Source organism: Grampus griseus (assembly GCF_964374135.1).
Source record: "Grampus griseus genome assembly, chromosome: 6".
In the NCBI taxonomy this organism is placed as follows: domain Eukaryota; kingdom Metazoa; phylum Chordata; class Mammalia; order Artiodactyla; family Delphinidae; genus Grampus; species Grampus griseus.
Window position 1 is genome coordinate 36,260,919 of NC_139000.1, and position 25,728 is coordinate 36,286,646.

Below are 25,728 nucleotides of genomic sequence, written 5' to 3' on the forward strand. Positions count from 1 at the left end.
TGCTTTATATTTATGTGTTTAAAGCTGTATCTTGTGTCACATTTAATGAGGGTTTAATATTCTTAAATATCTACCAAAAGTAGATTACAATGCATGAAGGTCACATAAAATGAACTTCATTTTCTCAGCATCACAAACATTTGGAATACAGAAAGTCCAGGGACAGATATTGTAAGTAAGAAAGGTACAAAAGGAGTTTGCTTAAAAAATTCTTTTAAAGTTTAAAAATTGATTTCCCCCCCCTCCAAAGTCCAAATAATTGTAGTCTAGGGAACCATCAAGGTAAAGGCTTCATATGCTCATTTCTTTGGTAAGAATGAATTCATGCAGAACTGTAAAACCGAGTGTGTGCTCAAGAGACTCACAGCATCACACGAGCAAGCACATACACCCACAGGGACAGACACACAGCTGAGTTTTTGTTGTTCTAGGCACTTCAAATCCAAGTTCTTACGTCTGCCACCTGCCCGTTACATTGGCCAAATTACTTCTTTGGAGGCAGGACATTTTCTTCAAAGAAGCCCTGGTTGACGACATTCCCTGCTGGGAAGTATCTAGCCACCACGAAGGAGGACCCATCACCTGCAGATGCCTTCCCCACTCCCATCTTCTTTGTATTCTTCCATACCATGGCAGTGAAATGTCCTGTAGGGGAGCAGTCATGGGGAGAGGGAAACAGATTAGTTAGCAAAGCCTGGAGAATGATGTTGCAAGGGACTCTTGAACCCCTGTGCTGTCCTGCCATGCTGTGAGAGGCTTGATCTTCAGCCACCGATCAGAGGGAGGAGACACAAAACACGGACCAATTTTCTAATGCATCGGGTCCTCTCAGTCAGCCACAAAGACCCTACTCATCTCACTCTCTGATGCCCAAAGGTTTCATGGTCTCCCAGAGATCATGGCAAAGCCCAGAGACCCCAACAATTAGGATGCCACCCTACCTGGCACCTGCTTCCACCCCTCCCCCCGAACTGTACTCTTCAAGGTCACCAATGATCTCCATGTTCCTTCCCAATGGTCACCTTTTGCCTTCATCTTACTTGACATCTCAGGAACATTAATGGAGTCGACTCTTCCGCTTTTCAAAGGACTCTCCTCTTTTGGTTTCCTCTCTTGGCATTCCTCCCATGTCACTGCCTCTTCCTCTTCCTCCTCTATCTCACTTGTGAATATTAGAGGACCCGCATTTCCCAAGGCTCAATCCTGGGCTCTCTTATCTTTTCTTTTTGCACTCTTCAGGCGATTTCATCTTTCCCTGGCTCCCAAATATCTTTCTCCAGCCCAAATCTCTCCTCTGTGTTCCAAACACAACTACTTACTTGACATTTCCACTTGGATGAGTCACAGGACTCTCAAATTTAACCTGCCCAAACCTCACTCTTGATTTTGGTCCCTCCCATTTCCATGTCTGGTACCTCTGTGCACAAAATCCTCAGGGTGGCTCTGTATTCCTCCCTCCTGCTCATTTCCTCACAACAACCCATCATTCAATCCTGAAGAATCGGAAGGGTAAGCTGTGACAAAGTGAGAGAGTGGCATGGACATATATACACTACCAAACGTAAAATAGATAGCTAGTGGGAAGCAGCCGCATAGCACAGGGAGATCAGCTCGGTGCTTTGTGATCGCCTAGAGGGGTGGGATAGGGAGGGTGGGAGGGAGGGAGACGCAAGAGGGAAGAGATATGGGAACGTATGTATATGTATAACTGATTCACTTTGTTATAAAGCAGAAACTAATACACCACTGTAAAGCAATTATACTCCAATAAAGCTGTTAAAAAAAAAATCCTGAAGAATCTAACTCCAAAATACATCTCTAGTCCATCCACTCCCCAAACTGTGGTCTCAACCGCAAACTTTTCTCACTTGGGACCACTGCAACAGCCTTCGCCTGGCTCTCCAGAAGCCACCCTTGCTGCCTCAATTCACTTTCCACTGACATAGCCAGAGTGATCATTTTGAGACATAAGTCATATCTGTTTACTTCTCTGCTTAAAAATCCTTCCATTGTTTAGTCGTACCTAAAACGAGAGTGAATGCTTTGCCCCAGTGGCCTCGTTTCCATTCCTTGAACACATCCGGTTATTTCTGACTATAAAGCCTTTGCACACACTGGCCGCTGTATGCAACGCTCTTCTGATGACCAGCGTTTTCTTGTCCCTTAGGTGTCAGCCCAAATGTCACTTTTTCAGGGGCTTCCCTGGTGGCGCAGTGGTTGGGAGTCAGCCTGCCGATGCAGGGGACACGGCTTCGTGCCCCGGTCCGGGAGGATCCCACATGCCGCGGAGCGGCTGGGCCCGTGAGCCATGGCCACTGAGCCTGCGCGTCTGGAGCCTGTGCTCCACAACGGGAGGGGCCACAACAGTGAGAGGCCCGCGTACCGCAAAAAAAAAAAAAAAAAAAAGTCACTTTTTCAGAAAGGCCTTTCACAATCACTCTTATTTCCTGAACACCTCCCTCCCCTGAGTCTTATTGCACCATTTTCCCCCTCGTATCATTCTTACCATTTGCAATGGTGTATCTGATTATTTGCTAATTGTTTGGCTCCTTCACTAGGCCATGAGCCCCACATGGGCAGGAACCAAATTGATTTATTCATCAAAGTACATGCAGTGCCCTGGCACAGCCTGACACATGGAAAATGTAAAATAAACCTTTGTTGAATGAATGAATGGAATGCATGAGTGAATGAATGAAAAGCATATGGAAGAACCATCTTGGACTAAGTTCTGCCACCACTGGAAATGCAGGCTTTCTACAGTTTGAGCTCTTTGAGACCTTGACAAGTTAGAGCCTCCTTCAGTTCCCTCTGCTCTGAGCCAAATAGCCCAGTTCCTTCTCAAGCTACTGCCTGCCCCTCCAGGTGCTTCTGTGGCTTGCCAAAGCTTCCCAGCATCATTCTCTCACTGTTCAGGCTGCCTGCCCCTCACTCACTGGTATTTTCAAACTGCTAACATAGCTTAGCTTCTAACTCCCCTCCTGCTTTGGGGTCAAAGAGCTGATGCTGTAACATACTCTTTGCTCAATGACCATAAATTCTCATCTCCTGGGAGTAGAGACTGGGAGTTCATCCTTTGCACCTTTCTCATAGAGATCCTTTGACAGGTCAATGGGATATTTACTGCCATGTCACAGAATGGCATTCATTTTCGAAAACAACCCCGAAGATATTATATTTCCTCTTTGAGGGCAGGCACCATATCTGTCTTATTGACCATTGGGCTTGGCACATAGTAGATGCCCAATTAATATCTGATGAAGAAAGGAAGAGACAGAGGGAAGGAGGAAAATTGTGATCAGAGTAGCTAAGCTTCCAGTGGCTGGTTAGGAAAGAAAGAGGGCAACTGCTTTATACCTATTAAGATGGAAATTATTTAAAAAACAAAACCAAATAACAAATGTTGGTGAGGATGGGGAGAAATTGGATCCCTTTTGCTTTGCTGATGGGAATGTAAGATGGTACAGCCACTGTGGGAGACAGTACGGCAGTTCCTAAAATAATTAAATACAGAATTACCGTATAATCTGGTAATTCCACTTCTAGGCATACACCCAAAAGAACTGAAAGCAGAACTCAAATATTTGTACACCAGTGTTCATGGCAATATTATTCACAACAGCCAAAAGGGGGAAAGAAAACAACTGCCCGTCGACAGATGAATGGATAAACAAAATGTTGTATGTATACACAATGGAATATTACTCAGCTTTAAAAAAGAAATAAAATTCCAACATATGCTACAACATGGATGAACCTTGAGGGTATTATGCTAAGTGAAATAAGCCAGACACAAAAGGATAAATATTGTAGGATTCTTACCTATATAGGTAGAATAGTCAAATTCATGGAGACAGAAAGTAGAATAGTAGTTACCAAGGCTTGGGCTGGGGGTGGTAGGAAAGGATAAGAGTTATTGTTTAATGGGTTTAGAGTTTCAATTTGGGATGATGAAAAAGTTCAGCAGATGGATGGGGGTGATGAGTGCACAACGACATGAATGTACTTAATCCCACTGAACTGTATGCTTAAAAATGGTTAAAACGGTAAATTTATGTTAAGTGTATTTCACCACAAAATAAAGAAAGAAAGAGAAAGAAAGAGGAAGAAAGGAAGGAAGGAAAGAGACAGGCTGGTACCCACACTCTTCCATTCAGGGAAGAGACAGAGTTGATATTTCCCATTGTGTCTTGTATTTGGTAAGGACTAAATAAACCATCATTAATTAAATTGTGTTTTTCCCCCTATAAATGAACTCCATTTTTATAATTTTGAAATTTAGGTATAGTTTATTTCTTTGTCTACATCCCTAAAAGATTTGAGTTTACTAAATTCTTTATGAAAATAAGCAAACATAAACACTAATCAGTAGGGTTAATGCGATACAATCAAAGCAAGAATTAAAAGAAAACAAACACTAAGTACGATTATGCATCCTGACCACTTATCCTTAACCTCGTGTTAACTGCTGCTCAATACACTTTGATTCTCACCTCAGAAAAGAAGAAACACTACCTTCCAATTCACCCTTGGTCCTTACACTTTTTTTTTTTGGGTCCTTACACTTTTGAGTCACATTTCTTTCCCATCTCCAGGCTGTCAGCAGGTGTCACTGCTTCTATAGTCTATAGACTGTCTATAGACAGTCTATAGACAGTCTATAGTCTATAGTCTATAGTCTATAGACTGTCTATAGACTGTCTATAGACAGTCTATAGACTGTCTTGTCTTTTCTTCTTCTTCTTTTCTCTTTTGTTTTTTCTAATTTGGCCACACCATGAGGCATGTGGGATCTTAGTTCCCCAACTAGGGACTGAACCCAAGCCCCCTGCATTGGAAGCATGGAGTCTTAACCACTGGACTGCCAGAGAAGTCCCTTAGACTGTCTTTTCATTAAGGCTCAGGCCCTTTTTCATACAAGGCTTTTCTCCAAGAGACCACATGCTTTGGCCACTGACCCACCCACTCTCTCTGTCACCCAGACAAGGAAGAGCTGCCATTTATCCACTGGTTGCCAAGAAAATAATTACAGATACCACATGCGCACCAGCAGTGTGAATGCCCGTGGAAGCCTATTCCAAATAGATGAGACTAAGTAATCCTTCTTCTGACTGGAGAGGTTTCTGTCTGCAGAGATAATTAAGCCTGGGTATTTAGAGATGAATTAAAGGACACAACTTCCTTAGCAACCATCAGATACACACTGGTTTCTAACCCTAAACTACTAACAGCTTCCTTCTTTTTCTTTTTTTTTTCCTAAAGGGATCACATCCTCTTTCCTGCTATGGACCCAAACTTCCTAGACTATGCATTTGAAAAACAAGTTGAGTAAGTTACAGTACATCCTTGCAAGAGAATAATGCATAAGAAAGAGGAATCTCTTTCTGTATTGATATGGAACAATCTCTGCCAAGCTGCTGTGAGGACAAAGCAAGTGCAAAACAGATCATCTATCTGACACCAGAGTATAAAAAAGGGAAAAGAGAGCATTTACACAACTGCTGGTTCAGAACATCTCTAGAATGAGCCACAAGAAACTGGTATTACTGGTTGGGAGGGAAAGCGCTGGAGGCCAGGAACGGAAGGAAGACTTTCCACCTTATACAGCTTGCAAATTTCATGTCATATAAAAGTATTATTTATTCAGAATAAACAAAGCCTACTCATTAAAAGAAAACATAAAGGGACTGCAGGAAGCTATTTTTCTCCGCTCAGCACAAAGCATAGAACTGTGTCCTTCATCACAAGACTTTGACCCAGGTGGGGTGCGGTAGGGACAGATTATAGGATATTTCAAAGGCCTTTGCACCTGCAACATGGACTCAGGTCAGGGAACCCCTGAACCATGGTGCAGCAAGAAGCAGCTCTGGGGGAGGCTGACTCATGGGGGATGGGCCTGAGCATCTTTAAGGGTCTTGCGAGCCCCGCTTATATCACCACCCAAAGCTGTGCTCCTGTCTGAGGATCAGGCTCTGTGTGACCCAGGCATTGTCCACTGGCACCTGGGATGGCATAGGGGCTGGAGGCTCTGGGGTTTTCCTCTTTAGGGCTGGGAGATGTGGGGCAACAGACAGGATCACAGTGGGTCAGTGGTCACGGAAAGTTGAGTCCCATCTCCAGTTCTGACACTTGAGAGATTCCCACCTTGGAGCAGGGGCCATGTAAAAAGCATCAGATTGAGGATAGAAGGTAAACAGGAGTCTCTTCCCCTTCCTGGGCCTCAGTTTCTCTTCTGCAAACGGGTGGAATAAAGCCCCACCTTCAAATGGTGTTGCAAGGTTACGTGGCCATGGAGACAGAGATGCTTTTCACTGTCAAGTGGCGTGCACACACGAGCAACGCCAATCACTTGCTCTGACACGTCTGATTGCCCAAGAATCTTGCTCAACGGAAAAGGACGTCCAGACGCTGTGAAATAAAACGTCTTCTGGACACTGATCTTTATGAAAAGAAGACCAGGTTCTGCCTACACGTCCTTAATCACTGGTAGGAGGTTGTCACTGTTCCCTCCCTCACCTCTCAAATCTAATTGCCACAGAACCAGCAATTCTCACTCAGGGCCTGACAGTGGCCTCCTTGTCCTGCCCCGCAGGGCAGACGCTTCTACCTCTCCCCACACGACTGCAAGAACCCCTGCCCAAAGGGGTGAGCACAAACCACAGGAAACGGTGACTGGCTCTGAGAACATGTCACTTCCTGCTTCTGAAGAAGCCTCCAGGGGGTAAGAAGCCATAAGTGGCTCCATCCATGGGTGGGATGGGGTGGGGCAGAGGAATGGGGGGTGGACAGAGAACCCCCTTTCCAGTTTCCCTGGTGCCTTCTGGTCAGAGAAATGCACAGCCCCTTCCAACCCATCCTGGGCCCCGGGTGCATGTGAGTCGGTCCTGAGGAAAGACAGGAGCCTGGTGATCGCTGCTGAGGGGCAGGGGGGAGCCCAGAGCTTGGAGCGGCTGCCCGGGGCTTAGTAAGCTAACCATTTACTGCTCACCGGGGAGGCCTATGCAAAGGCTGATGGTCCCTGGCCAGTTCCCTGCATCTAAATACCGGCTCTCAGAACGTCCCATAGAGGCCTCCGCTTTGTCCCTCTCCCTTGGGGACAGGGAAGAACAGGGAGTCGACCCTAGTTCACACAACTAATAGTGCCAGAGCTGAGACTAGATCCAAGCTTTCTGCATTCCAGGCTCTCCTGAATGACAAACTCGAGTATAAAGGTGAAGGGAGAATGCCTGGGAGGCTGTGAGGAGTGAGGTGCAGAGAGGAAGGATGTGAGGGTGTGGGGGGAGGAGGGAGCTCAGACCAGAAGAGCCAGCAGCTTGGCCGTTTTCTCAACGGCCCCAGGAAGCCACTGGCAGCTTAATCAGGAGAGCAGCGTGGGCAGAAAGGGTCTTAGAATATTCTGGCTGCTGGGGAGCAGGCTGGAGCAGAAGCGGGATGACAGGTTAAAAGCGCTGAGGCATCACTCCTGGAGAGAAACACTCAGCGACCTTTGAAATCCACAGCCTCCTTATATCACACTCCAGTCAGGTGAAGAGCGACAGGAATCGGCAGCTTGGGTGCTCTTGGATGGAGGTGTGTGTGTGTGTGTGTGTGTGTGTGTGTGTGTGCGTGTGTGTGTGTGTGTGTGTGTGTGTGTGTGTGTGTGTGTGTGTGTTGGGAGAGGTGTTGGGGAAAGAGGGTTTTGCCCTCTGGGCAAAGTCAAACCACAGAAATATGGAAGAGGTGAAACAGGAGAGAAATAATTGATTTTCAGAGGGTTAGCTCCTCTCTGAAGTCAGACCCAAACTGCAACCCAGCCCAGGGCCGGGTCACTGGTGTGACCATGTCACTCACCTGTCCCGGAAGTGAAGCCAGGCTGCTGAAAGTTGTAGTTCTTTATTTCACTGTACCATCTATCAGCCACCTCCTTTCCTGTATGGAAAAGAAAGTTTAAAACTCAGCAGCAAAATCAACCAACTCCCTATTCCTTCCATCTCCTCCCATTAACCCCAAAGCACCCATCCCACAGTTAGACGTCTCATAAAGCACCAACGAGCTGACATGGGGACTCCTGCCCATGAGCACATCCAGGCTGCAGGGAGGGCCTTGTTAGGGGTTGGAAAGAGCCCTGGCCTGAGGTCAGGGGACCAGCATCTGTGTCCCTGCCCTGACACTAATTCACTGTGTAATCCTGGGCAAGGCCTGCCCCGTTCTGTACAATTGGGTTGAATGCAACGTACTCCAAGGGCTTCTAATGATGCTCTGAGTTTCCGGGAGACCACACCTTCATCCCACCGCAAGTCTGGCTCCTGAAACACCCACAGGAGGAAATGTAATTGGGCCGGTGGGTCAGGGTCTCCCCTGCAGGCAGAAGGGTACTCCCCTGGAGCATCCACTGGTCACAGCATTTCCCTGCGAGTGGCTGATCTCAGGGCCAGAGAGCTAGGAGCCTCGGACCTCAGAGCAGTAAGTCCTGAACTCGAATGAGTGCACCGATCACCTGGGGCTCTTGTTAGAATGCAGATTCTGACTTTGGAAGCTCTAGGGTGGAGCCCTGAGTCTGCATTTCTAACAAGTTCCCAGGTGCTGCTGCTCATCCGTGGACCACACTTTGAGGAGCAAGTCCTTCGAGAACAGTGGCTACACAGCGGCCGCAGCTGGGGAGCTGTTCAAAATTACTGATGCCTGGGGCCTGCCACAGGCTGACTGTATCAGGGTCTCCGGAGGAGAGATCCAGGCACTAGTATTTTTTGAAATCTCCACAAAAGATCCCAGTGTGTAGCCAGCGTGGGGAACCACTGCCCTAGAGATGTCCTACCCAACCCCTCTCTGTAGAGATGGGGAAACGGGGGCCAGGGAAGGTAGCAGATTTGCTCAAAGCCACACAGGGAGCCAGCGCCAGGAGCCCTGTCTCCTGCCGGCTCTCTCCCACCCCTCTCCCTTCTCCCCGCCAAGGCCCACAGTCTGAGCCTGGGGAGGGGCTGCGGGCCTCAGGCTCCTGCTTTCCCGGGGAGCAAGTGCACACTTCTCCTGGAGGGACTCTGCCCCAGGGAAACCAAGAGGACTCCCAGGGCCTCCCCGGGGAACTCCCAGGAATGTGAGGCCAGGGAGGGAGCAGTCATTCTCCCGTGGGAGTTTGGAGAAAGCTTCAGAGCACGAGGTAGCTCTCTCCAGCCTTTTTCCTAAAAAGCCACGACAGCCTTGTCAGAGCCAGGAAGCTCAAGAATGTTTGGTCAGTGTGGTGGGATCACCATTCCAGGCTGTGACCTTGGATGAGAAATTGTCTTTCCCATTATTATTACTTTTCCCAGCACGGAAAAAGGCTCTATTGCATTTTTTCTCGTGAAGAAAGTTAATACACAAGCACTGTAAATATTTTCAGAAAAACGTGAGGAACGTAAAATCCTTCTGAGGCTGGGGATGCTTCAGGGCCCGCAGGGTCAGGCTGAGACTCAGCACAGAAACGGTCTGTCTCCCCGCCCTCACTCCTCTGCTGGGAGCTCTTCTGGAAGGGGGGTGGGGCTGGGCAGTCTGACTCATCTCTGTGTCCCTGGCAGCCAGCACAGGCCTGGCCCTGAGCTGGCCATCGGAGACCTTGTGGTGAGCTGCAGTCAGCTCCTGGGAGCAGACAGACAGCTCTGGGGTTCTCTTCCCTTTTTCTGGGCCTGTGGCTGCATCACGGCGACAACACCACGGAGGGCGCTGGGGCCAGGAGGGGCGTGCACGCTGGATGTCCTAGGCCCGGCTCAGGCAGGAGCGGGGGAGCTGAGAAACGACTCACCTGTCTGATCGTAGGATGCCCACGCCAGGTTCTCCCCGCACTGGCCACGACTGGACTCCGGGCTGTGCTTGAGGATCCTCGTGCTGGCCAGGGCCTCTGAATACCTGCCGGAGTCCACGGTGCTTCCTTAGAGCGAGTACGGCCCAGGGAAGCCCCCAGAGTAGGAGCCCTAACCTGGTGTGGCTGAACTTCCTTCCCTGCCCTGGGCTCGCCGAGGCGATCAGGAGCATCACACCTGCAACTCGTCTAAGCCCCCACTCCAGTCCCATTTTACAGAGGAGCACACTGAGGCTCAGAGGAACAATGGGACCTGCCTGGGTAAGTGGCAGAGTGGTTATTCAAGTCTGGCTGTATTTGCCCCCAACCCACGTCCCTCCTGCCTTCCAGAGCCCATCTGGGACTGCAGCAGGGGCAGCACCGGGAAGGGCCCGAGTTGCCCAGGGCCCCGGGGGGACTCACTGCTGAGCCTCCCGGTTGAGCTTCTTGCAGAGCTTCAGCGGGGCGACGCCATGCTGCTTCCGGTACTCATTGTGGGCCTTCAGGACCTCGTCATTAAACTGCTTGGAAGCTGCAATGATTTCAAGATGGAGACTGTCTCAGCGTGGAGAAGAGAGCCACGGAAAGTACGCCAGCAGGCTTCAGAGCAAAGCCCAGCTCAAACCTCAGCCCACGTGCCCAGGCTGCTGCCCCGGTCTCTGCACACTGATGCCCCCTGGACTACGCAGGGCCCCATGGGGCATGTTAGGCATTTGGACCTTTATCCAAGGCAATGGGAAGCGACTGAATGGGGGCGGGGAGTGAGCTGAGGAGAGCTGTGTTTCTGGAAGACCCTGCTGGCTGCTGAGTGGGGGATGGGCTGGAGGTACAGAGCAGATGGTGGGAGGCAGGACAGGAAGCAGCAGGACTTCTGCAAGAAAATGTTTGAAGGAGACTGGGTAGCTCAGAGCGGACCTACAGTGCATGGTCAGGGGGACTGGCAAGGGCTGGAGGTGGGAGCCCAGAGAGAACAGGCCTGGCTGGGGTTGAGGGGTGCCTGCACTGTCCCGAGAGAGAGGGACAGATGAAGAGAAGAGGACCAACCAGGGTAGGACAGCATTGGGAAGCAGAGAGAGGGGAGAGTGTGGGAAACAACGCGGTGGTGGGGTGGGATCAGCTGGGCTCAGGCTTGCAGGTGAGGGAAGAGGTGGAGCTTGTGTCCAACTGGGTCACAACCTCAGAAAAAGCAAGGCCAAGAAGTGGTGAAGCCAAGGGTAGGCCAGGTCAGCAGTGGACAGAGGTCCCTTCAATTCGTATCTGAAATGGAACCCCATCCATCCCACATCCTCCATCCATCTCTCCACCACTCATCCATCCACCTATTGATTCATGATCTAAGCATCAACATCCAACCACCCATCCATCATCCATCCAACCCCAGCCCATCCCTCTGTACATCTGCTCTCTGAGTGCCTCCTCTGGGCGAGGTCCCATATTGTACGCTGGGGGTCCAGAGACAAATCAGCCGTGTCCTGCCCTCAACGAGCTCACACACAGAAGGGAGACAGCCTTGTAAACAGACACTAGCCAACAGTGCGGTAGGGCCAAGGTGCAGGTGAGCACAGGTCAAGAGGAACTCAGAGAAAAGCAGCCTAACATGGTCTGGGAGACCAGGAAGGCGACCCCTGATTTGAGGCCCCACAGAGGTCTGGACAGGAGCTGGCCAGGCTAAGATTGTGAAGGTGCAGAGTGCAGCCTTAGGAATCTGGGAGTCCCCCCTCTCCCTCCCCCCACCCCCCCTCCACCATGGAAACGGCGGGTGAGCCGGGTGAATTATGAGCGATGGCCACAGAGGGTCCATAACACTGAGCTAGTCCCCTCTGGCGGGAGCCTGCCCCTGAGGCCTGGCCATGGGCAGGGAGGGTGTAAACCAGAGGATGAAAGAAGCACCCCTCTGTCCACTAGCCTAGGTCACCTTCACCAGCCACCTTTCTCCTCCTCTGCTGTTTTCCCCCAGAGGCCGTGGAGATGAAGCAGCAGGGGTCCTCTTCCCCTCCCTCAGCCAGATCCCTCAGGTCTCCTGGGCCTTCAGATAGAATCCCACTGGGCCTCTGAGGGGATGTGAGGGAAGAAGACCCAGGGCTTGCCCTCCGGAGCTTTGGGCTAGACACCAACCCAGCAGAGGGAAGGAAACTGCAGGCTATGCCAGTGGTGGTCGAGCTTTCCAAGGGGTTTCCAAAATATTGGACAGCGAGTGGTCCTGACCTCAAACATTCCAGGGCCCGGCAGGGCAGTCCAGTGGGGTCCAGTCACAGTAATGTGGAGTGAGACAGGGACAGGGGTGGGAGAGGGGTGCTGAATGCCAGGATCTGGGAGATCTGGGTTGACAGGCAGAGATGGGAAGATGCTGTGACAAAGGCGTGGAGGTGAAAACCCTGATGATGGTAACTGGGCACAAGGCAGAGGGTGGAGCTACCACCTGAAGTCTCAGGCCTCTGTGGCCAAGAGGCCGGCCAAGCCCTTGCTGGAACGAAAGACAAGGATTTGGGGTTTATTGGAGGGAGGGAGGAAAAGGGAAGATACTGTCTAATGGGTACAGAGTTTCAGATCTACAAGATGGAAAAGTTCTGGAGATCTGTTTTACAGCAATGTGAATATACTTTACACTAAAAAATGGTTAAGATGGTAAATTCTATGTCATGTGTTTTTTACAATTAAAAAAAAAAAGATGTTGGGTTTAGCATGTTCCTGTGGATAATGGAGTCACAGAGGCTTTTAAAGAACATCTCAGGGGCTTCGCTCGTGGCGCAGTGGTTGAGAGTCCGCCTGCCGATGCAGGGGACGCGGGTTCGTGCCCCGGTCCGGGAAGATCCCACATGCCGCGGAGTGGCTGGGCCCGTGAGCCATGGCCGCTGAGCCTGCGCGTCCGGAGCCTGTGCTCCGCAACGGGAGAGGCCACAACAGTGAGAGGCCCATGTACCGCAAAAAAAAAAAAAAAACAGAATATCTCAGGTGCAAGTGGCGGGAGCCACAACAACTCAGGGGAACCGCACTGGGGCCTCGCTGACAACACGCTAAGGAGTCAGCTGGGTGGCGTGGCAGCCAGAAACCCACGGGCTCCGGGGCGATGTGTTGCACAAGCCAGTGTCCAGCTGGAATGCTTCACCCAGCCCAGGCCCCACCTTGCATTAGAGGCAGTGAAAATCTGAAGTGTGTTCAGAGGTGGTGATGAGGTGAAGGAGGGGCTGGATAGGTGGTCTTATAAGGGATGGTTGCAAGTACAGAAGAAGATCAGACTTTGGAAGACACCGTAGAGGGCCCTGCTGAATTCTGGGGCTGCACAGGGCAGAGCTGGGGCCAGTGGGTGGAAAAGCCAGGATGACAGATTTCAGCTCAGCCTAAGAAAGATCTTTCTCTCCATGAACGCTTTCTGAAGACTGAAAAGGCTACCTCGCAAGGTAGTGAGCTCTCCAGCACTGGGGACAAACAAGCAGGTGATGCCTCTCAGAGGGATTCAGGCACTGAAGACCCAGTCAGATGACCTTTAAGTCCCTTCCAACCCTGAGATCCCATAAGGTCCCATCAGGGTAGGGGTGAGAGGAGGCAAGATGACTGACTGACCCCAAACTTCCAGGAGTTCATAGCTTGTCTAACGAGTGATCAAGGTAAGTGTATGTGTCCATGCAAGGGCAGGTGTGGATACACACACAGTGGCAGAAGGTCTCTATCTGAGTGACAGACCTGGCCAGGCCCATTCTAACATCCCTTCCAGCTCCTATGTCCCAGGCAGGCCACGGTGGGACACTACGGGAGATGCATGGGACTGAGTGGCATGGGCAATGGTGATCACAGATGTATCAGGGAAGGCTCCCTGGAGGAGGTAATGAGGAGGCAAAAGCGCAGAAAGGGCCAGTGTGGAAGGGACCTGGTGTATCCCGGGGCTGTGTGGAGGAGGTGGAGATAAGGGGAATGGGTGGGTCGCTAAGGTGAAGCCCGTTTAAAGACAGCTCTGAGTGCTGGGGTGAGATACACTGGACTCTGGAGTGCTCAGGCCCTGCAGTCTCCTTGGCAGAGGGGACATAAGGCTGCTAAAAACTAGGTCACTGCATTCCCAGAATGTGGGAAGTAGTGAAACAAAAGTGAAAGTTCCTGCGCCCAACCTAAGCTTGTAGCCCAGAAGCTGAAGCCAGTCATTGATCCCAGCAGAGCCAGTGCCCTGGGCCAGGGTTCCTAGGAAGGGGTCAGGAGGGGTGCCCTCTCTCCCGCCCCTGGCTGGGAGGCCTGGCGGCCCCATGACCACACCCCTGGCTGACTCACTGGTCCCCTCTCACCACGGCAGCCAGTCCCAGTCCAGGCGGCCCCTGTGAGCAGAACCTCAACCTCAGGGAAGCAAGATACCACTGATGACCACACCCAGAAAGAGGCACACCTCACTTCTGTAGAGAAACCTGAGAGCAGATAAACATAAGGAAAAAAGGAGTCAGAGAAAACCCACCCATCCCTGCCTGATGCAGGGAGAGTCCTCAGAGCCACCCCATGGTTGTGCGGGGAGAAGAAGGGAGGGATTATGCCCTCATTTTGTGGGAGGGTAAACTGAGGCTCAGAAGTCACACAGCCTCAGGGTACCAGCCTGGAATGAAGGAGGACCTTTCTTCTGCTCGATGGCCAGCCATTCTAGGTGCCAGGCCTGTGCAAGATCTGATTTACTTCTCACCACCATTGTGGGAGCTTCCACTACTGTACCCATTTTTTGGATGAGGAAACTGAGGCTCAAGAAGGAAATAACCTGTCCACATTCCTACAACTGGTCCAGAGGTAGGCCCACGAGGAGAGAAACCCTGCCCTTAACCCCACCCCACCCCAAGGGTCACGAGACAGAGGAAATCATTGAGAAGAGAAAGATAGGGCCACCAGGCCCAGGAGGAGGATCAGCCTAGTGGGGTTGGCAGCCGCCTTCAAATCTCTGAGGGGAAAGAAGAGGAAGAAGGAAGAGGAGAAAAGAACTAAGATTTCTCAAGAGCCTCCTCTGTGCCAAGGCCTTTATAGACAGACTGTCGTGAGGGGCCCCGGAGGAAAATCAGGGGCTGTGGAGTAGAAGCTCCAGGGGGCAGACCTGGGGCTTAAGGCCAGAGCTGTTGAAAGGTGGAAGGGGCTGCCTGGGCCTGGCTCCTGCGGCTGAGGGAAGGCGGCTGGCCAGGGCGGTCTCTGCCGCTTGGAGGGTGCAGGCATCTTGGGTGGGGCTGGACTGGGGGCTCTTGAAGGTTCTTTAGGGCAGAGCTTCTAACTGTTGAATAAAGAATCTAAGGAGGTCCGTGCCCCTCCTCCCTCACAGCTGGTGGCTGCGACAGGCTCCTCCCTCAGCATCCATCCTCTTCGGAGGCCTCCCAGAGCCCAGCTGACTCATTTCTCAACCCTCGCCAGACTCCCCACCAGAGAGGCCCAGGACCGTCAGGGGCCAAGGCAGGAATTATGGACAGGCCCCTCTGGTCCCCTGGCAAGAAGCTAGAAGGCCTTTGGGGCAAAGCTGGTTTTGTTTGGTCCCCTGGCAAGAGGCTAGAAAGCCTTTGGGGCAAAGCTGGTTTTGCTAGTTTATCAGGAAGAAAGAATAAAAAGTTGATTAAAAAAACAAACATATGGGCTTCCCTGGTGGCACAGTGGTTGAGAGTCCGCCTGCCGATGCAGGGGACACGGGTTCATGCCCCGGTCCGGGAAGATCCCACATGCCGCGGAGCGGCTGGGCCCGTGAGCCATGGCTGCTGAGCCTGCGCGTCCGGAGCCTGTGCTCCGCAACGGGAGAGGCCACAACAGTGAGAGGCCCGCGTACCGCAAAAAGAAAAAGGAAATAAAAAAAAACCCAAACAAACGTATATACACTAATATGTATAAAATAGATAACTAATAAGAACCTCTGTATAAAAAATAAATAAAATTCAAAAAACAAACAAACAAACAAAAAAGCAATGAGTTCCAGATGAGTAGCTCTTTTCAGCTTGGGTTCCAGGAAATCCAAGAGGCAAATCCCAGCTCTGCCTTTTACTAGCTGGGTGACCTTGGACAAGTTGCTTCATCCCTCTGTGCCTCATTGACTCCATATACAAAATGGGGATAACAGTATTCACCTCACAGGGTTGTTGTGAGAATTAAATAAATTAATATTCGTAAATGCTTTAGAACAGATCTGGAGCAAAGTGAACAACTACAGTTCAACTAAATGTCAGCTATAATTATTATCATTACTGTTGGGCAGAGGAGCCTTTAGCCTCCTAAAGGAGGCTGACGTCCAAAGTTCCTCCTGGCCTTGGGGGAAACTGCTCCCATCAGATCCCTTCCCAGATTTTTTTTTTTTTTTTTTTTTTTTTTTGCGGTACGCGGGCCTCTCACTGTTGTGGCCTCTCCCGCTGCGGAGCACAGGCTCCGGACGTGCAGGCTCAGCAGCCATGGCTCACGGGCCCAGCCACTCCGCGGCATGTGGGATCTTCCTGGACCGGGGCACGAACCCGTGTCCCCTGCATCGGCAGGCGGACTCTCAACCACTGCGCCACCAGGGAAGCCCCCTTCCCAGATTTTAACAGGAGCAGGGCTGCTGGTATTTAACCTGGCCTTGATGACCTCTTTCAGTACCTCTGAGCTCAGATATTTACTGAGTAAGTGAGCACAAGAACAAATGAATGAGATTCTCACACCATCACTGGGTAACCCTGAGGACAGGATTCTTCTCATTACAGAGGAGGAAACTTTGGTCTTTGGGAGGACATGTGAATTGCCCGAGGTCACACAGTGAGTCCACATGAGAGCCAGATCTAAGAATGTCCCTCCTTTGCCCCGGATCTCACACACTTTCCACCTTACAGACATCTTCCTTTCCCTAAGCAAGAATGACAAGGATGTCCCAGTGTATCGGCTGCCCCTTTGTGATGGGCAATAGTCACTGAAGGGCTGAAGAAGCCAGGGCAGAGAGAGCGCTTGCTCTCACCAGCAGACAGGTGGTCCCCTCTCCAGCCCTGCCTGCCACCCCTCAGGCCTGCCCGTCAGCATTGGGCAAGTCCCTGCCCAGTGCCAGGGCCCTGCTTCCCCACCTGTGTGAGAAGGAAGGATGACATCTGTGGTTTTCAAAATAGCTTCAAGGCAGGGAAACCCTTTCTTTGAACCTTTCTTTGGAATCAACAGATGAAAATGGTACTGCTGGGACTGACCTGGCCACATGGCCTCCCCCTGCAGAGGTGTGAGGGCCCTGCTCAGTAGAAAATTCGGATTAGTTGGTCCCTGAAGGTCTTTCTGCTCTGATAACCTCTGGGGCTGGGAGATGTGGGTCAAGGGATAAGAAGATTCTTAGAGACAATTAGAGGGTGTGTGGATGTCCCTAAGGGCCAGAGTCCAGGCTGAGAAACAGGATGACAAGTGGTCATTGTGGTAGAGGGGACAGCACCCAGCTGGGAAGTCAGAGAGCTGGGTACACATCCTAGTTTGTCTACTTATTGGTCAGGGTGTGAGCTTGGGCGAAGTACTCAACCTCTGTAAATCTATTCAGCTGATAACAACTGCCTCACAGTGCTGTTATGAAAGTTAGTAACACATGTGAAATACCCAGCTCCAAGCCTGGCACAGAGCAGGAGCAGAATAATTGGTGATCACTCTTATTAGGGACTATATTAGAGGCTTTCACTGAGCCCCAGGCCATTGCCTTTCTCTGCCCGGCTGCAAACTGAAGCCCAGCAAGGAGACCAGGGCCAGTGGCCGGACCTGGAAGTCTCTGAACACTGGGCCAAGTGACTCCTGGAATTTAAGCTGTTTTGGTTATGTGACACTTTTCCAGCAATGCCCGCTACCCCAACAGCTCTGGGGTATATCTGAGGTTGAAGATTAAAAAGAGATAGGCTCCTATGCAGGGATGAGGAAACTGAGGCCCAGAAGAGGCAGGCTCCTTATGAAGGTCTTTGTGGAACCACAGAAAGCCCCTGGGTGGATACACGTCTGTGATGCCACCTGTCTTTTGGGCAGACAGCCTCAGGCTGGCGGCCCGGAACATCAAGGTTTGGGCCCATGTCACCCAGAAAAGTCATTTTCTCTTGGGGTCCCTTAGGGGAGCCAGATGCTATCCAGGGGGCTCAGAGTCTTCGGGGCGGGGGGGGAGAGAAATAAAATGCATGTGGCTAAGGGCCAGCATTCTGAAAGGTCCCTGGGTATATGTGGAGGGTGGGCATGGGAAGGGGGGTGGAAACTGCCTGAACCACCTCTAACCTGTCTTCCACCACCATCCTGCTGGACTCTGCACCTCCAGTCCTGGAAGGTGTCATCACCTTCCTGCACCCAGATTCATACCGCTGACCTTTCCTTCTTATTCACAGCAAGTTAATCACCAAGTCTGCTTGAGGCTACCATTTCAAAAATCCATCCCCGCTTCCTCTCCAGTCCCTTAGATGTCTCTGTCATCTCTTGCCTGAGTAACTGCAGCAGCCTCTCCCTGACGCCCACCTCCACCCTCTTCCCATCTGATCCGCCCTCCACCCTGGAACAGCTCTAGTCCTGCGGCTTTGAGATCGATGCTTTTCAATGGTCCCCCCAGGTCCCATCGGAAAAAGTCCAAAGTTCCAAGACACTCTGGGGTCTGACCACCTCTTCCAGGAGCCTTCACTGGACGCTTGGGCAGAGATTTTCCCCTCCCCTGAGCTCCCACTTCTCTTCACCTGTACCTGTCTTGTGGCTTAGATCACTTTCCACCTCTTACTGGAGCCATGTGGTGCCTGTCTATCCCCCCAATCTGCTTTATGGTGCATTTCATAATCCACATGAACACTCCTGAGGGCAGGGGCCATGCCCTCCGCAGCACTGGGTCCACAGCTTGGTACAGAGCTCATAGATGGTGGAATGGAAGGATGAGAGGGAGGGAAGGAAGGATGGAGGGAGGGAGAGAGGGTGAGAGGGATGAATGAACAAATAGAAGATAGGCACCCAGCAGTTCTGGAAAACTGTTTCTTAGGGAAGAAGCCAGAAACAACTGATTAAAATGTAGCTGTAGAGAATTTGTGGATTTTCTCCTAATCTATAGAGAAAGGAACTGATTTCCCAAGTAGGGATCTCAAAGTGCCCTCTCACATCTTCCATGCTCGTGTCCCCGCCCTCCTCTCCCCACACCCGCCACCTATCACATTCTTCTTTAACTGCAAGTCACCTTTCCATACTGTAAAAGACCCTGGGGATGATATAGGCCATCCTCCTTGTATAGATGAGGAAACTGAGGCACAGAGAAGGAAAGGGCTTTGATTGAGATCACACAGCAAGTGATTAGCAGAGCCAGGGCTGAAAGCCAGACCTGTAACTACAGATAAGGGCAGGTTAGGACCAATGCCAGAGAAAACTACTTACTCCCAACACTGGTACCTCGTAAGTCCAGATCTTGAGGACAGATTCAAGAAGAGACCCAGCCTTACCCATCTGAGGCTGACAATCTCAACTTCCCATGAAGCAGGACTTTTGAACTCTGTTCAAAAGCTGTTCATTAAAAAGCCTCCTGTGAGGCAGGAACTATGCTGAGATAGACATGGTTCCTGGCTGCCAAAAGTGAGGAGTCTGTGGGAAACAGATCTTTGGCTGGGTAGTGTCCCAACCTGACTGCTGGGAGGGCTGCAACAAAGAAGACACCAGGTGGGGAAATCGGGGTGGGCTCCCAGCACAGGAGTTGAGCCTAGAAAGACGGGGAGGATTTTCAACTTCACCGAAGTGGGAGAGGTGGAGTGCTGGTGGTGGTGGTGAGCGCTGGGAAAGGGAACCCAGCGGAAGAGCTATGCCCAGAGCACAGCTGAGTGCAGGGGGCGGAAAGGGGCTGAAGAATGTGTACTCTTTTCACCTGCAGACAATGGGATGGAAGGTGTTAGGGAATGACGGCACTTCACCGGGACAGCCACCTGGTGAGGATGGGCCGCGACAGGTCAGAGAGAAAGGGGAAGCCGTTGTTGGCAACCGTGTGTAGCCTGACTGAGTCTGGCACCGGGTAGGGGTGGAGGGGCACTTAAAGGAGGAGAGACAACGACCGAAGAAAAGGATGCTCAGAGCTGTCTTTCGGAGGGTTGGTCGGGGCAAGCTGTTTTGCAGGAAGAGAGGCTGTCACAGTTCTGTGGCTTTTTCCAACTCTAACCCTGTCCTGAAACAAAGCAAAAGCCACGCCTTGGCCGGACGCTGAGCGCTAATCCCATCAGCGCCTGGAAGCCCTCCCTGACGCAATCTCTGGCTCGCAGACAGGAGGACCCTCCCTCGGTCTCGCCTTCCTCCCTCTCTCCCGAGGGCCCGACGGCCACCCCGGCTTCCTGGCTGCCCCGGAAATCGCCCGCGTCGCGAGCCCCTCCATCCCGCACCCAGTGGTCCCGGAGCGCGGCCGGAACCGTGTCGCCCCGGCGGAGGCTGTCGACCCGCTCCCCGGGGATCCAGCCCACCACTGGAAGAGTGACAGTGAAGACCCCGGAGCCTGGGGCTCCGAGCCATCCCCGCACCCCGGCCCGGCTAGCACGGCGAGCTCACCTGATTTGCCCATGGCAGGCTCTGCGCGCTCTTCGGCTCCCGCTGCGCTGCGCTGCGCTCCCTGCCGGCCCCGCGCCGCTCCGAGAGCCGAGGAGGAGGCCGGGCGGCCGCAGCTCCTCCCCCGGCGCGGCCCGGCCCCCGCCTTATAAGGCAGCGGCAGCTGCAGGAGGAGGCGCCTGGGGCCACAGCGCCGGCTGCCTGGAGGAGGCACCGCGCGCCTTCTCGCCCGGCTCCCGAGAACTTGCCCCGAGTGGGGACCCCAGCGACCGCTCAGGGCTCTCCAGGTGCGGACGGGGAGCCCAGGGCGTACTGGATACCTGTCCCTCTCGGGACACTGAATGGGGATGCAGAGGGAAGCCCACGCCTCTCACCCTGTTCCTGGTAGATGCTCAGCAACTGATGCGCTACGGGCACCGCGGGGCTCACAGTCGAGGTGTGAGGGTCGGTTTCGACCCGCGTCACCAGGGGTCGGTGCTCTTCCCGCCGCGGCCTGACCCCCACAAACCCCTAAGGCCCCGAGCATGCCGCCTTCCCCTCCCCAGTGACCCCGGGCTCCGAAGGGCATCTTCGTCCTCTCCCCAGCACACACCCTCTGGTGCGAGTCCAGGTGGGAGATGGGCACTCCCCAACCCTCCTGCGTGGCCGTCCCAGGGAGGCTCCTGCAGCCCCGCTCTGACCTGTCCTCTTGTCCCTCGTTGCCTGTCACACCAAGCCAAATCCCCCACCCCTGAAGTCAAACTAGACTTTTTTGCGGGGTTGGGAGGGCTCGCCAAGCGGCTTGCGGGATCTTAGTTCCCAGACCAGGAATCCAACCCGGCCTGGCAGCGAAAGCGCTGAGTCCTAACCACTGGACCGCCAGGGAATTCCCCAAAGTAGACTTTTTGATATTCCTCAAACACGTTCTGAGATTCCTCGCCTCCTTGCCTTCCTCAGGCTGTTCTGTCAGCATGGGCTGCTGGCCCATCTCTGACCATTCAAGTCCTACCCTTCCCTCAGGGCATAGGGGTCCCTTCAACTTCCAGAGGTCCTGACCTTTTCTGGCCTTGGGGCAGTGGTCAGTACATACCTAGCACTGGGGAGACTTGGTCTCAGTCACAGCCCCACCCCGTGTGAGAAGAGTGGGGAATAAAGACATAGCCTGGGGCACCTGTGTGAGATTCCCCAGAGTAACTCCTTATTGGGGAAGGGGCTCAGTAAACCCTAATTGAAGGAAGCTAATTTTAAGACCTTTCAATAAGTGGGCACTGAAGTGAACTGACTTATTATGAGGGTAGACCTTTTTTTTTTTTCTTTTTTTTGGGGGGCTGTGTTGGGTCTTCGTTGCTGCACGCAGGCTTTCTCTAGTTGTGACAAGCGGGGGGCTACTCTTCGTTGCGGTGCACGGACTTCTCATTGCAGAGCACGGGCTCTAGGTGTGCAGGCTTCAGTAGTTGCGGCATGCAGGCTCCGTAGTTGTGGTGCACGGGCTTAGTTTGCTCTGCAGCATGTGGGATCTTCCCAGACCAGGGATCGAGCCTATGTCCCCTACATTGGCAGGCGGATTCTTAACCACTGCGCCACCAGGGAAGTCCCTTAAGGGTAGACTTTTTAACACCAGGGGCTTCAAATATCCAGTAGGGCAAGGCTGGGCACTGCCCTCTTTATTCCCTCCCCTACGTCAGGCAAATACATTTACTGTAGTTTCATACTTTCAAACAGCATCAGAGGGGACCAAGTTGCTGCCCACTCTAAATCCAAAGAGACTTCCGGTGCTAGGTGGGGGTCTAATTCCCTCTGTTCAATTCCTCTCCCATTTTGCCAACAGATCCCCATTGAAATGACCAAATGAACCCAGTAGGAAGAATTCCATGTCACCTCTAGAATCTCTAGAAGGTGGTTTCCATTGTAAACAAAACTTCAAGGTGGTGCATGGGCTGAGATAGCTGAGCACAGTGGAGCCACTCACTGCACGCAGCCAGAAGCCCTTGTGGGGACCAAGTTTCACTCACATCTCCTTGTATAGAGTTGAGGGCTAGAGGTGAGAGCCTGAGAATGGGTGGGGGACAGGATCCTAAGTAGTGGCATCTTTGGAGTCTGTGTAGGGTGGGATGCTGTGGGCTTTAGAGCTGGCTTTAGCAGCAGGCACGGGGAAGGGACAGTGTGCTGAATGTCAGTGCCAAAGTTGACCCCCTACCAAGGGCCCTGGGCTGGTTGGAGGGGGAGTTGCTGCCTAGCTGGCCCCAGAGAAAAGAGATATGGCAACAAAAGTCATACGGAAAGAGTGTTTGACCCAAGTTATTTTTTGTTTGTTTTATGTCCTATTTAAGAACTCCTTACCTACTCTAAGATCATGAAAAGTTTCTATATTTCTTCTAGAAGTTTTACAGTTTTAGCTCTTACATTCATTTTGATTATGGTGTATGGTGTGAAGTCAGGGTTGTAGTTCTCTCTCTTTTTTTTCTTATTTGGCATATAAATATCAAATTGCTCCAATAAAATTTCTTGAAAAGATTATTCTTTCCCAATTGGCCATATATATATATGGGCTCTCTATTCTATGCTATTGATCTGTATACCTATTTTTACTAATATCCCACTGTCTAGATTACTACAGCTTTACAATGTCTTGAAATCAGATAGTGTAAATCTCCCCGTTTTTTCTTTTCAAGGTTGTTTTGTTCCTTTTAAGTCCTTTTTATTTCCATGTAAATTAAAAAATCAGCTTGTCAATTAAAACAAAACAACTAAAAGTAGCCTGCTGAGATTTTGATTGGGATTGCCTTGAATTTATAGATAAACTTGGGAGGAACTGTTACCTCTTAACAATATTGAGTTTGCTGATCCACCAGCATGGTATATCTTTCCGTTTATTTATATCTTCTTTAATCCCTCTCAGATATGTTTTGTAGAATGTTGGTCTATAGTTAGTTTGCTATTCTTGTAATGTCTTTTTCAGACTTGGATATCAGGGTAATGCTGGCCTTATAAAATAAGTTGGAAAGGGTTCTCCTGTTTTCTGGAAGTTTGTATAGAATTAGTATTATTTCTTAAATATTTCCTGCAAATCATCAATGAAGCCATCTAGGCATGGAGGTCCTTTTTTGGGGGTGTGGTTTAAATGATAAATTCAGCTTTATTAATGGATATAGAACCTTTCAGATGATCTATTTCTTCTTGAGTGAGCTTTGGTAACTTTTTCTTAGTGGTGGTGGTGATTTTCCTCCTTAAAATGACCCCCAAGTGAAGTGCTGAAGTGCTGTTTAGTGTTCCTAACTGCAGGAAGGCTGTGGTGTGCCTTAAGAAGAAAATGTACATTAGATAAGTTTCTTCCAGGCATGAGGTATAGTGCTATTGGCCATGAGTCCAATGTTGATGAATCAACAGTATATATTAAATAGAATGTCTTTAAACAGAGACACACATAAATCAGGGTTATTATTGATTGTCAGACAAAAAAATGTGACTAGAAGCTCACAGGAACCTAACCCTGTACTTTCTCTAGGAGCAATGGTTCAGTATTCTCTAATTCAGTGTTCCCGGCAACTTTATAAAGCATAATTACTGCAAATAATGAGAATCAACTGTACTATTGATCTCAGAAAAACAGCTTTTGGGTTAATTGATTTTCACTATTGTTTTCCCATTTACAATTTCATTAATTTCTCTTTATAAATATATATGTGTGTGTGTGTATATATATATACACACACACACACACACACACACACACACACACACACACTTACTTTGGGTTTAATTTGTTCTTCTTTTTCCAGTTTCTTAAGGTGCAAGCTGAGGTCACTAATTTTAAGCCTTTCTTCTTATTTTAAAATAGTTAATTAATTAATTTTTGTCTGTGTTGGGTCTTCGTTGCTGCCCACAGGCTTTCTCTAGTTGCGGCAAGCGGGGGCTACTCTTCATTGAGGTACGTCGGCTGCTCATTGTGGTGCCTTGTCTTTGTTGTGGAGCACAGGCTCTAGGCGCGCAGGCTTCAGTAGTTGTGGCACACAGGCTCAGTAGTTGTGGCTCACGGACTCTAGAGCACAGGCTCAGTAATTGTGGTGCATGGGCTTAGTTGCTCCACGGCATGTGGGATCTTCCGGGACCAAGGCTCAAACCCGTGTCCCCTGCATTGGCAGGTGGATTCTTAACCACACCACCAGGGAAGTCTGAGTAAGCCTTTCTTCTTTTCTAACATAAGCATTTAGTGCTATAAATTTCCCTCTAAGACTGTCTTTAGCTGCATGTCACCAAATTTGATATGTTGTGTTTTCATTTTCATTCAGTTCAAAATAATTTCTGACTTCCCTTATGACTTATTCCCTGTGACTTATGGGTTATTTAAAAAAGTTATTTAGGGACTTCCCTGGTGGCGCAGTGGTTAATAATCTGCCTGCCAATGCAGGGGACACAGGTTCGATCCCTGGTCTTCCCAGACCATGCTGCGGAGCAGCTAAGCCCATGTCCCACAACTACTGAGCCCACGTGCTACCCACACGCCTAGAGCCCATGCTCCACAACAAGAGAAGCCCATGCACCGCAATGAAGAGTAGCCCCTGCTCGCTGCAACTAGAGAAAGCCTGCGCACAGCAACAAAGACCCAACACAGCCAAAAAAAACCCAATGCTATTTAGTTTCTAAATATTTGGGAAACAATATTGTTTAATGATTTCAATCTTTTATTACATTTACTGAGAGTTGTTTTATGGCCCAGAATGTGACTTATCTTTGTAAATATTCTGTGTACCCTTGAAAAGATTGTGTGTTCTGTTGTTCTTGGGTAGAATATTCCACAAATGCTAATTAGATAAAGTTGATTATAGTGTTGTTCAAGTCTTTTATATCCTTACTGATTTTTTGTCTACTTGTTCTATCAAATATTGAGAGATGTTGAAAGTTTCAGCTATAATTGTAAATTTGTCTGTTTCTCCTCTATATTCTAATCAGTTTTGCTTCATGTACTTTGAGCATTTAAATAAAAAGGTAATGCTCCAAATAAAGAGCACAAATATTGACAATTCATGTATCATTTTGATAAACTGACTCCTTTGTCATTATGCAAGAACACTATCTCTGGCAATACTCCTTCCTGTGACATCTCTACATTGTCTGAAATCAATATAGTCGTTCTAGCTTTCTTTTAATTAGTGTTAGTAGGTTCATTTAATTTCCATCCTTTAACTTTTTCTTCCTTCTTTCAGCAACCCAGAAGACTACTGTTTTACATAGCAAAACACCATGTTGCGTTAGTGTTTTATAGAATTATAGACTTATTGGCATAAAACTTGATATTGACTTATTTGGAAGGTTGTATATATTGACTGGTATACAAAAGACAAAATTTGCACACATAGGCAAAAACTGTATACTTTTTGCTTTATTGCAACATTGTTCACACTAAATCTAATACATGTGAAGTACTTAGAACACTTCTTGACAATATTAAGCACTGTAGAAATGTTTACCACCACTCCATTCTTTAACTTTTAACACAGCTGTTTCTT

At 50.2% G+C, this 25,728-nt stretch overlaps 1 protein-coding gene across 1 annotated transcript; it reads right to left on the reverse strand.

The window, feature by feature from the left end:
* Positions 1 to 20,323, reverse strand: GLIPR2 (GLI pathogenesis related 2). Its single transcript, XM_082656677.1, has 5 exons — positions 20,246 to 20,323; positions 10,217 to 10,325; positions 9,758 to 9,861; positions 7,831 to 7,908; positions 1 to 645 (listed from the first exon to the last, which is right to left on the reverse strand). Exons 1-5 carry the CDS (start codon positions 20,256 to 20,258, stop codon positions 485 to 487), a joined length of 465 nt encoding a protein of 154 aa, XP_082512803.1. The 5' UTR covers positions 20,259 to 20,323; the 3' UTR covers positions 1 to 484.
* Positions 20,324 to 25,728: the final 5,405 nt, after the last annotated feature.

What these genes read in the sequence shown, in the direction of transcription:
- GLIPR2 (XM_082656677.1), bottom strand. An exon ending in GGCATCCTACGATCAGACAG is followed by an intron (nt 7,909 to 9,757) that starts GTGAGTCGTTTC and finishes TTTTCCATACAG; the next exon opens with GAAAGGAGGTGGCTGATAGA. An exon ending in TGGCTTCACTTCCGGGACAG is followed by an intron (nt 646 to 7,830) that starts GTGAGTGACATG and finishes GCTCCCCTACAG; the next exon opens with GACATTTCACTGCCATGGTA.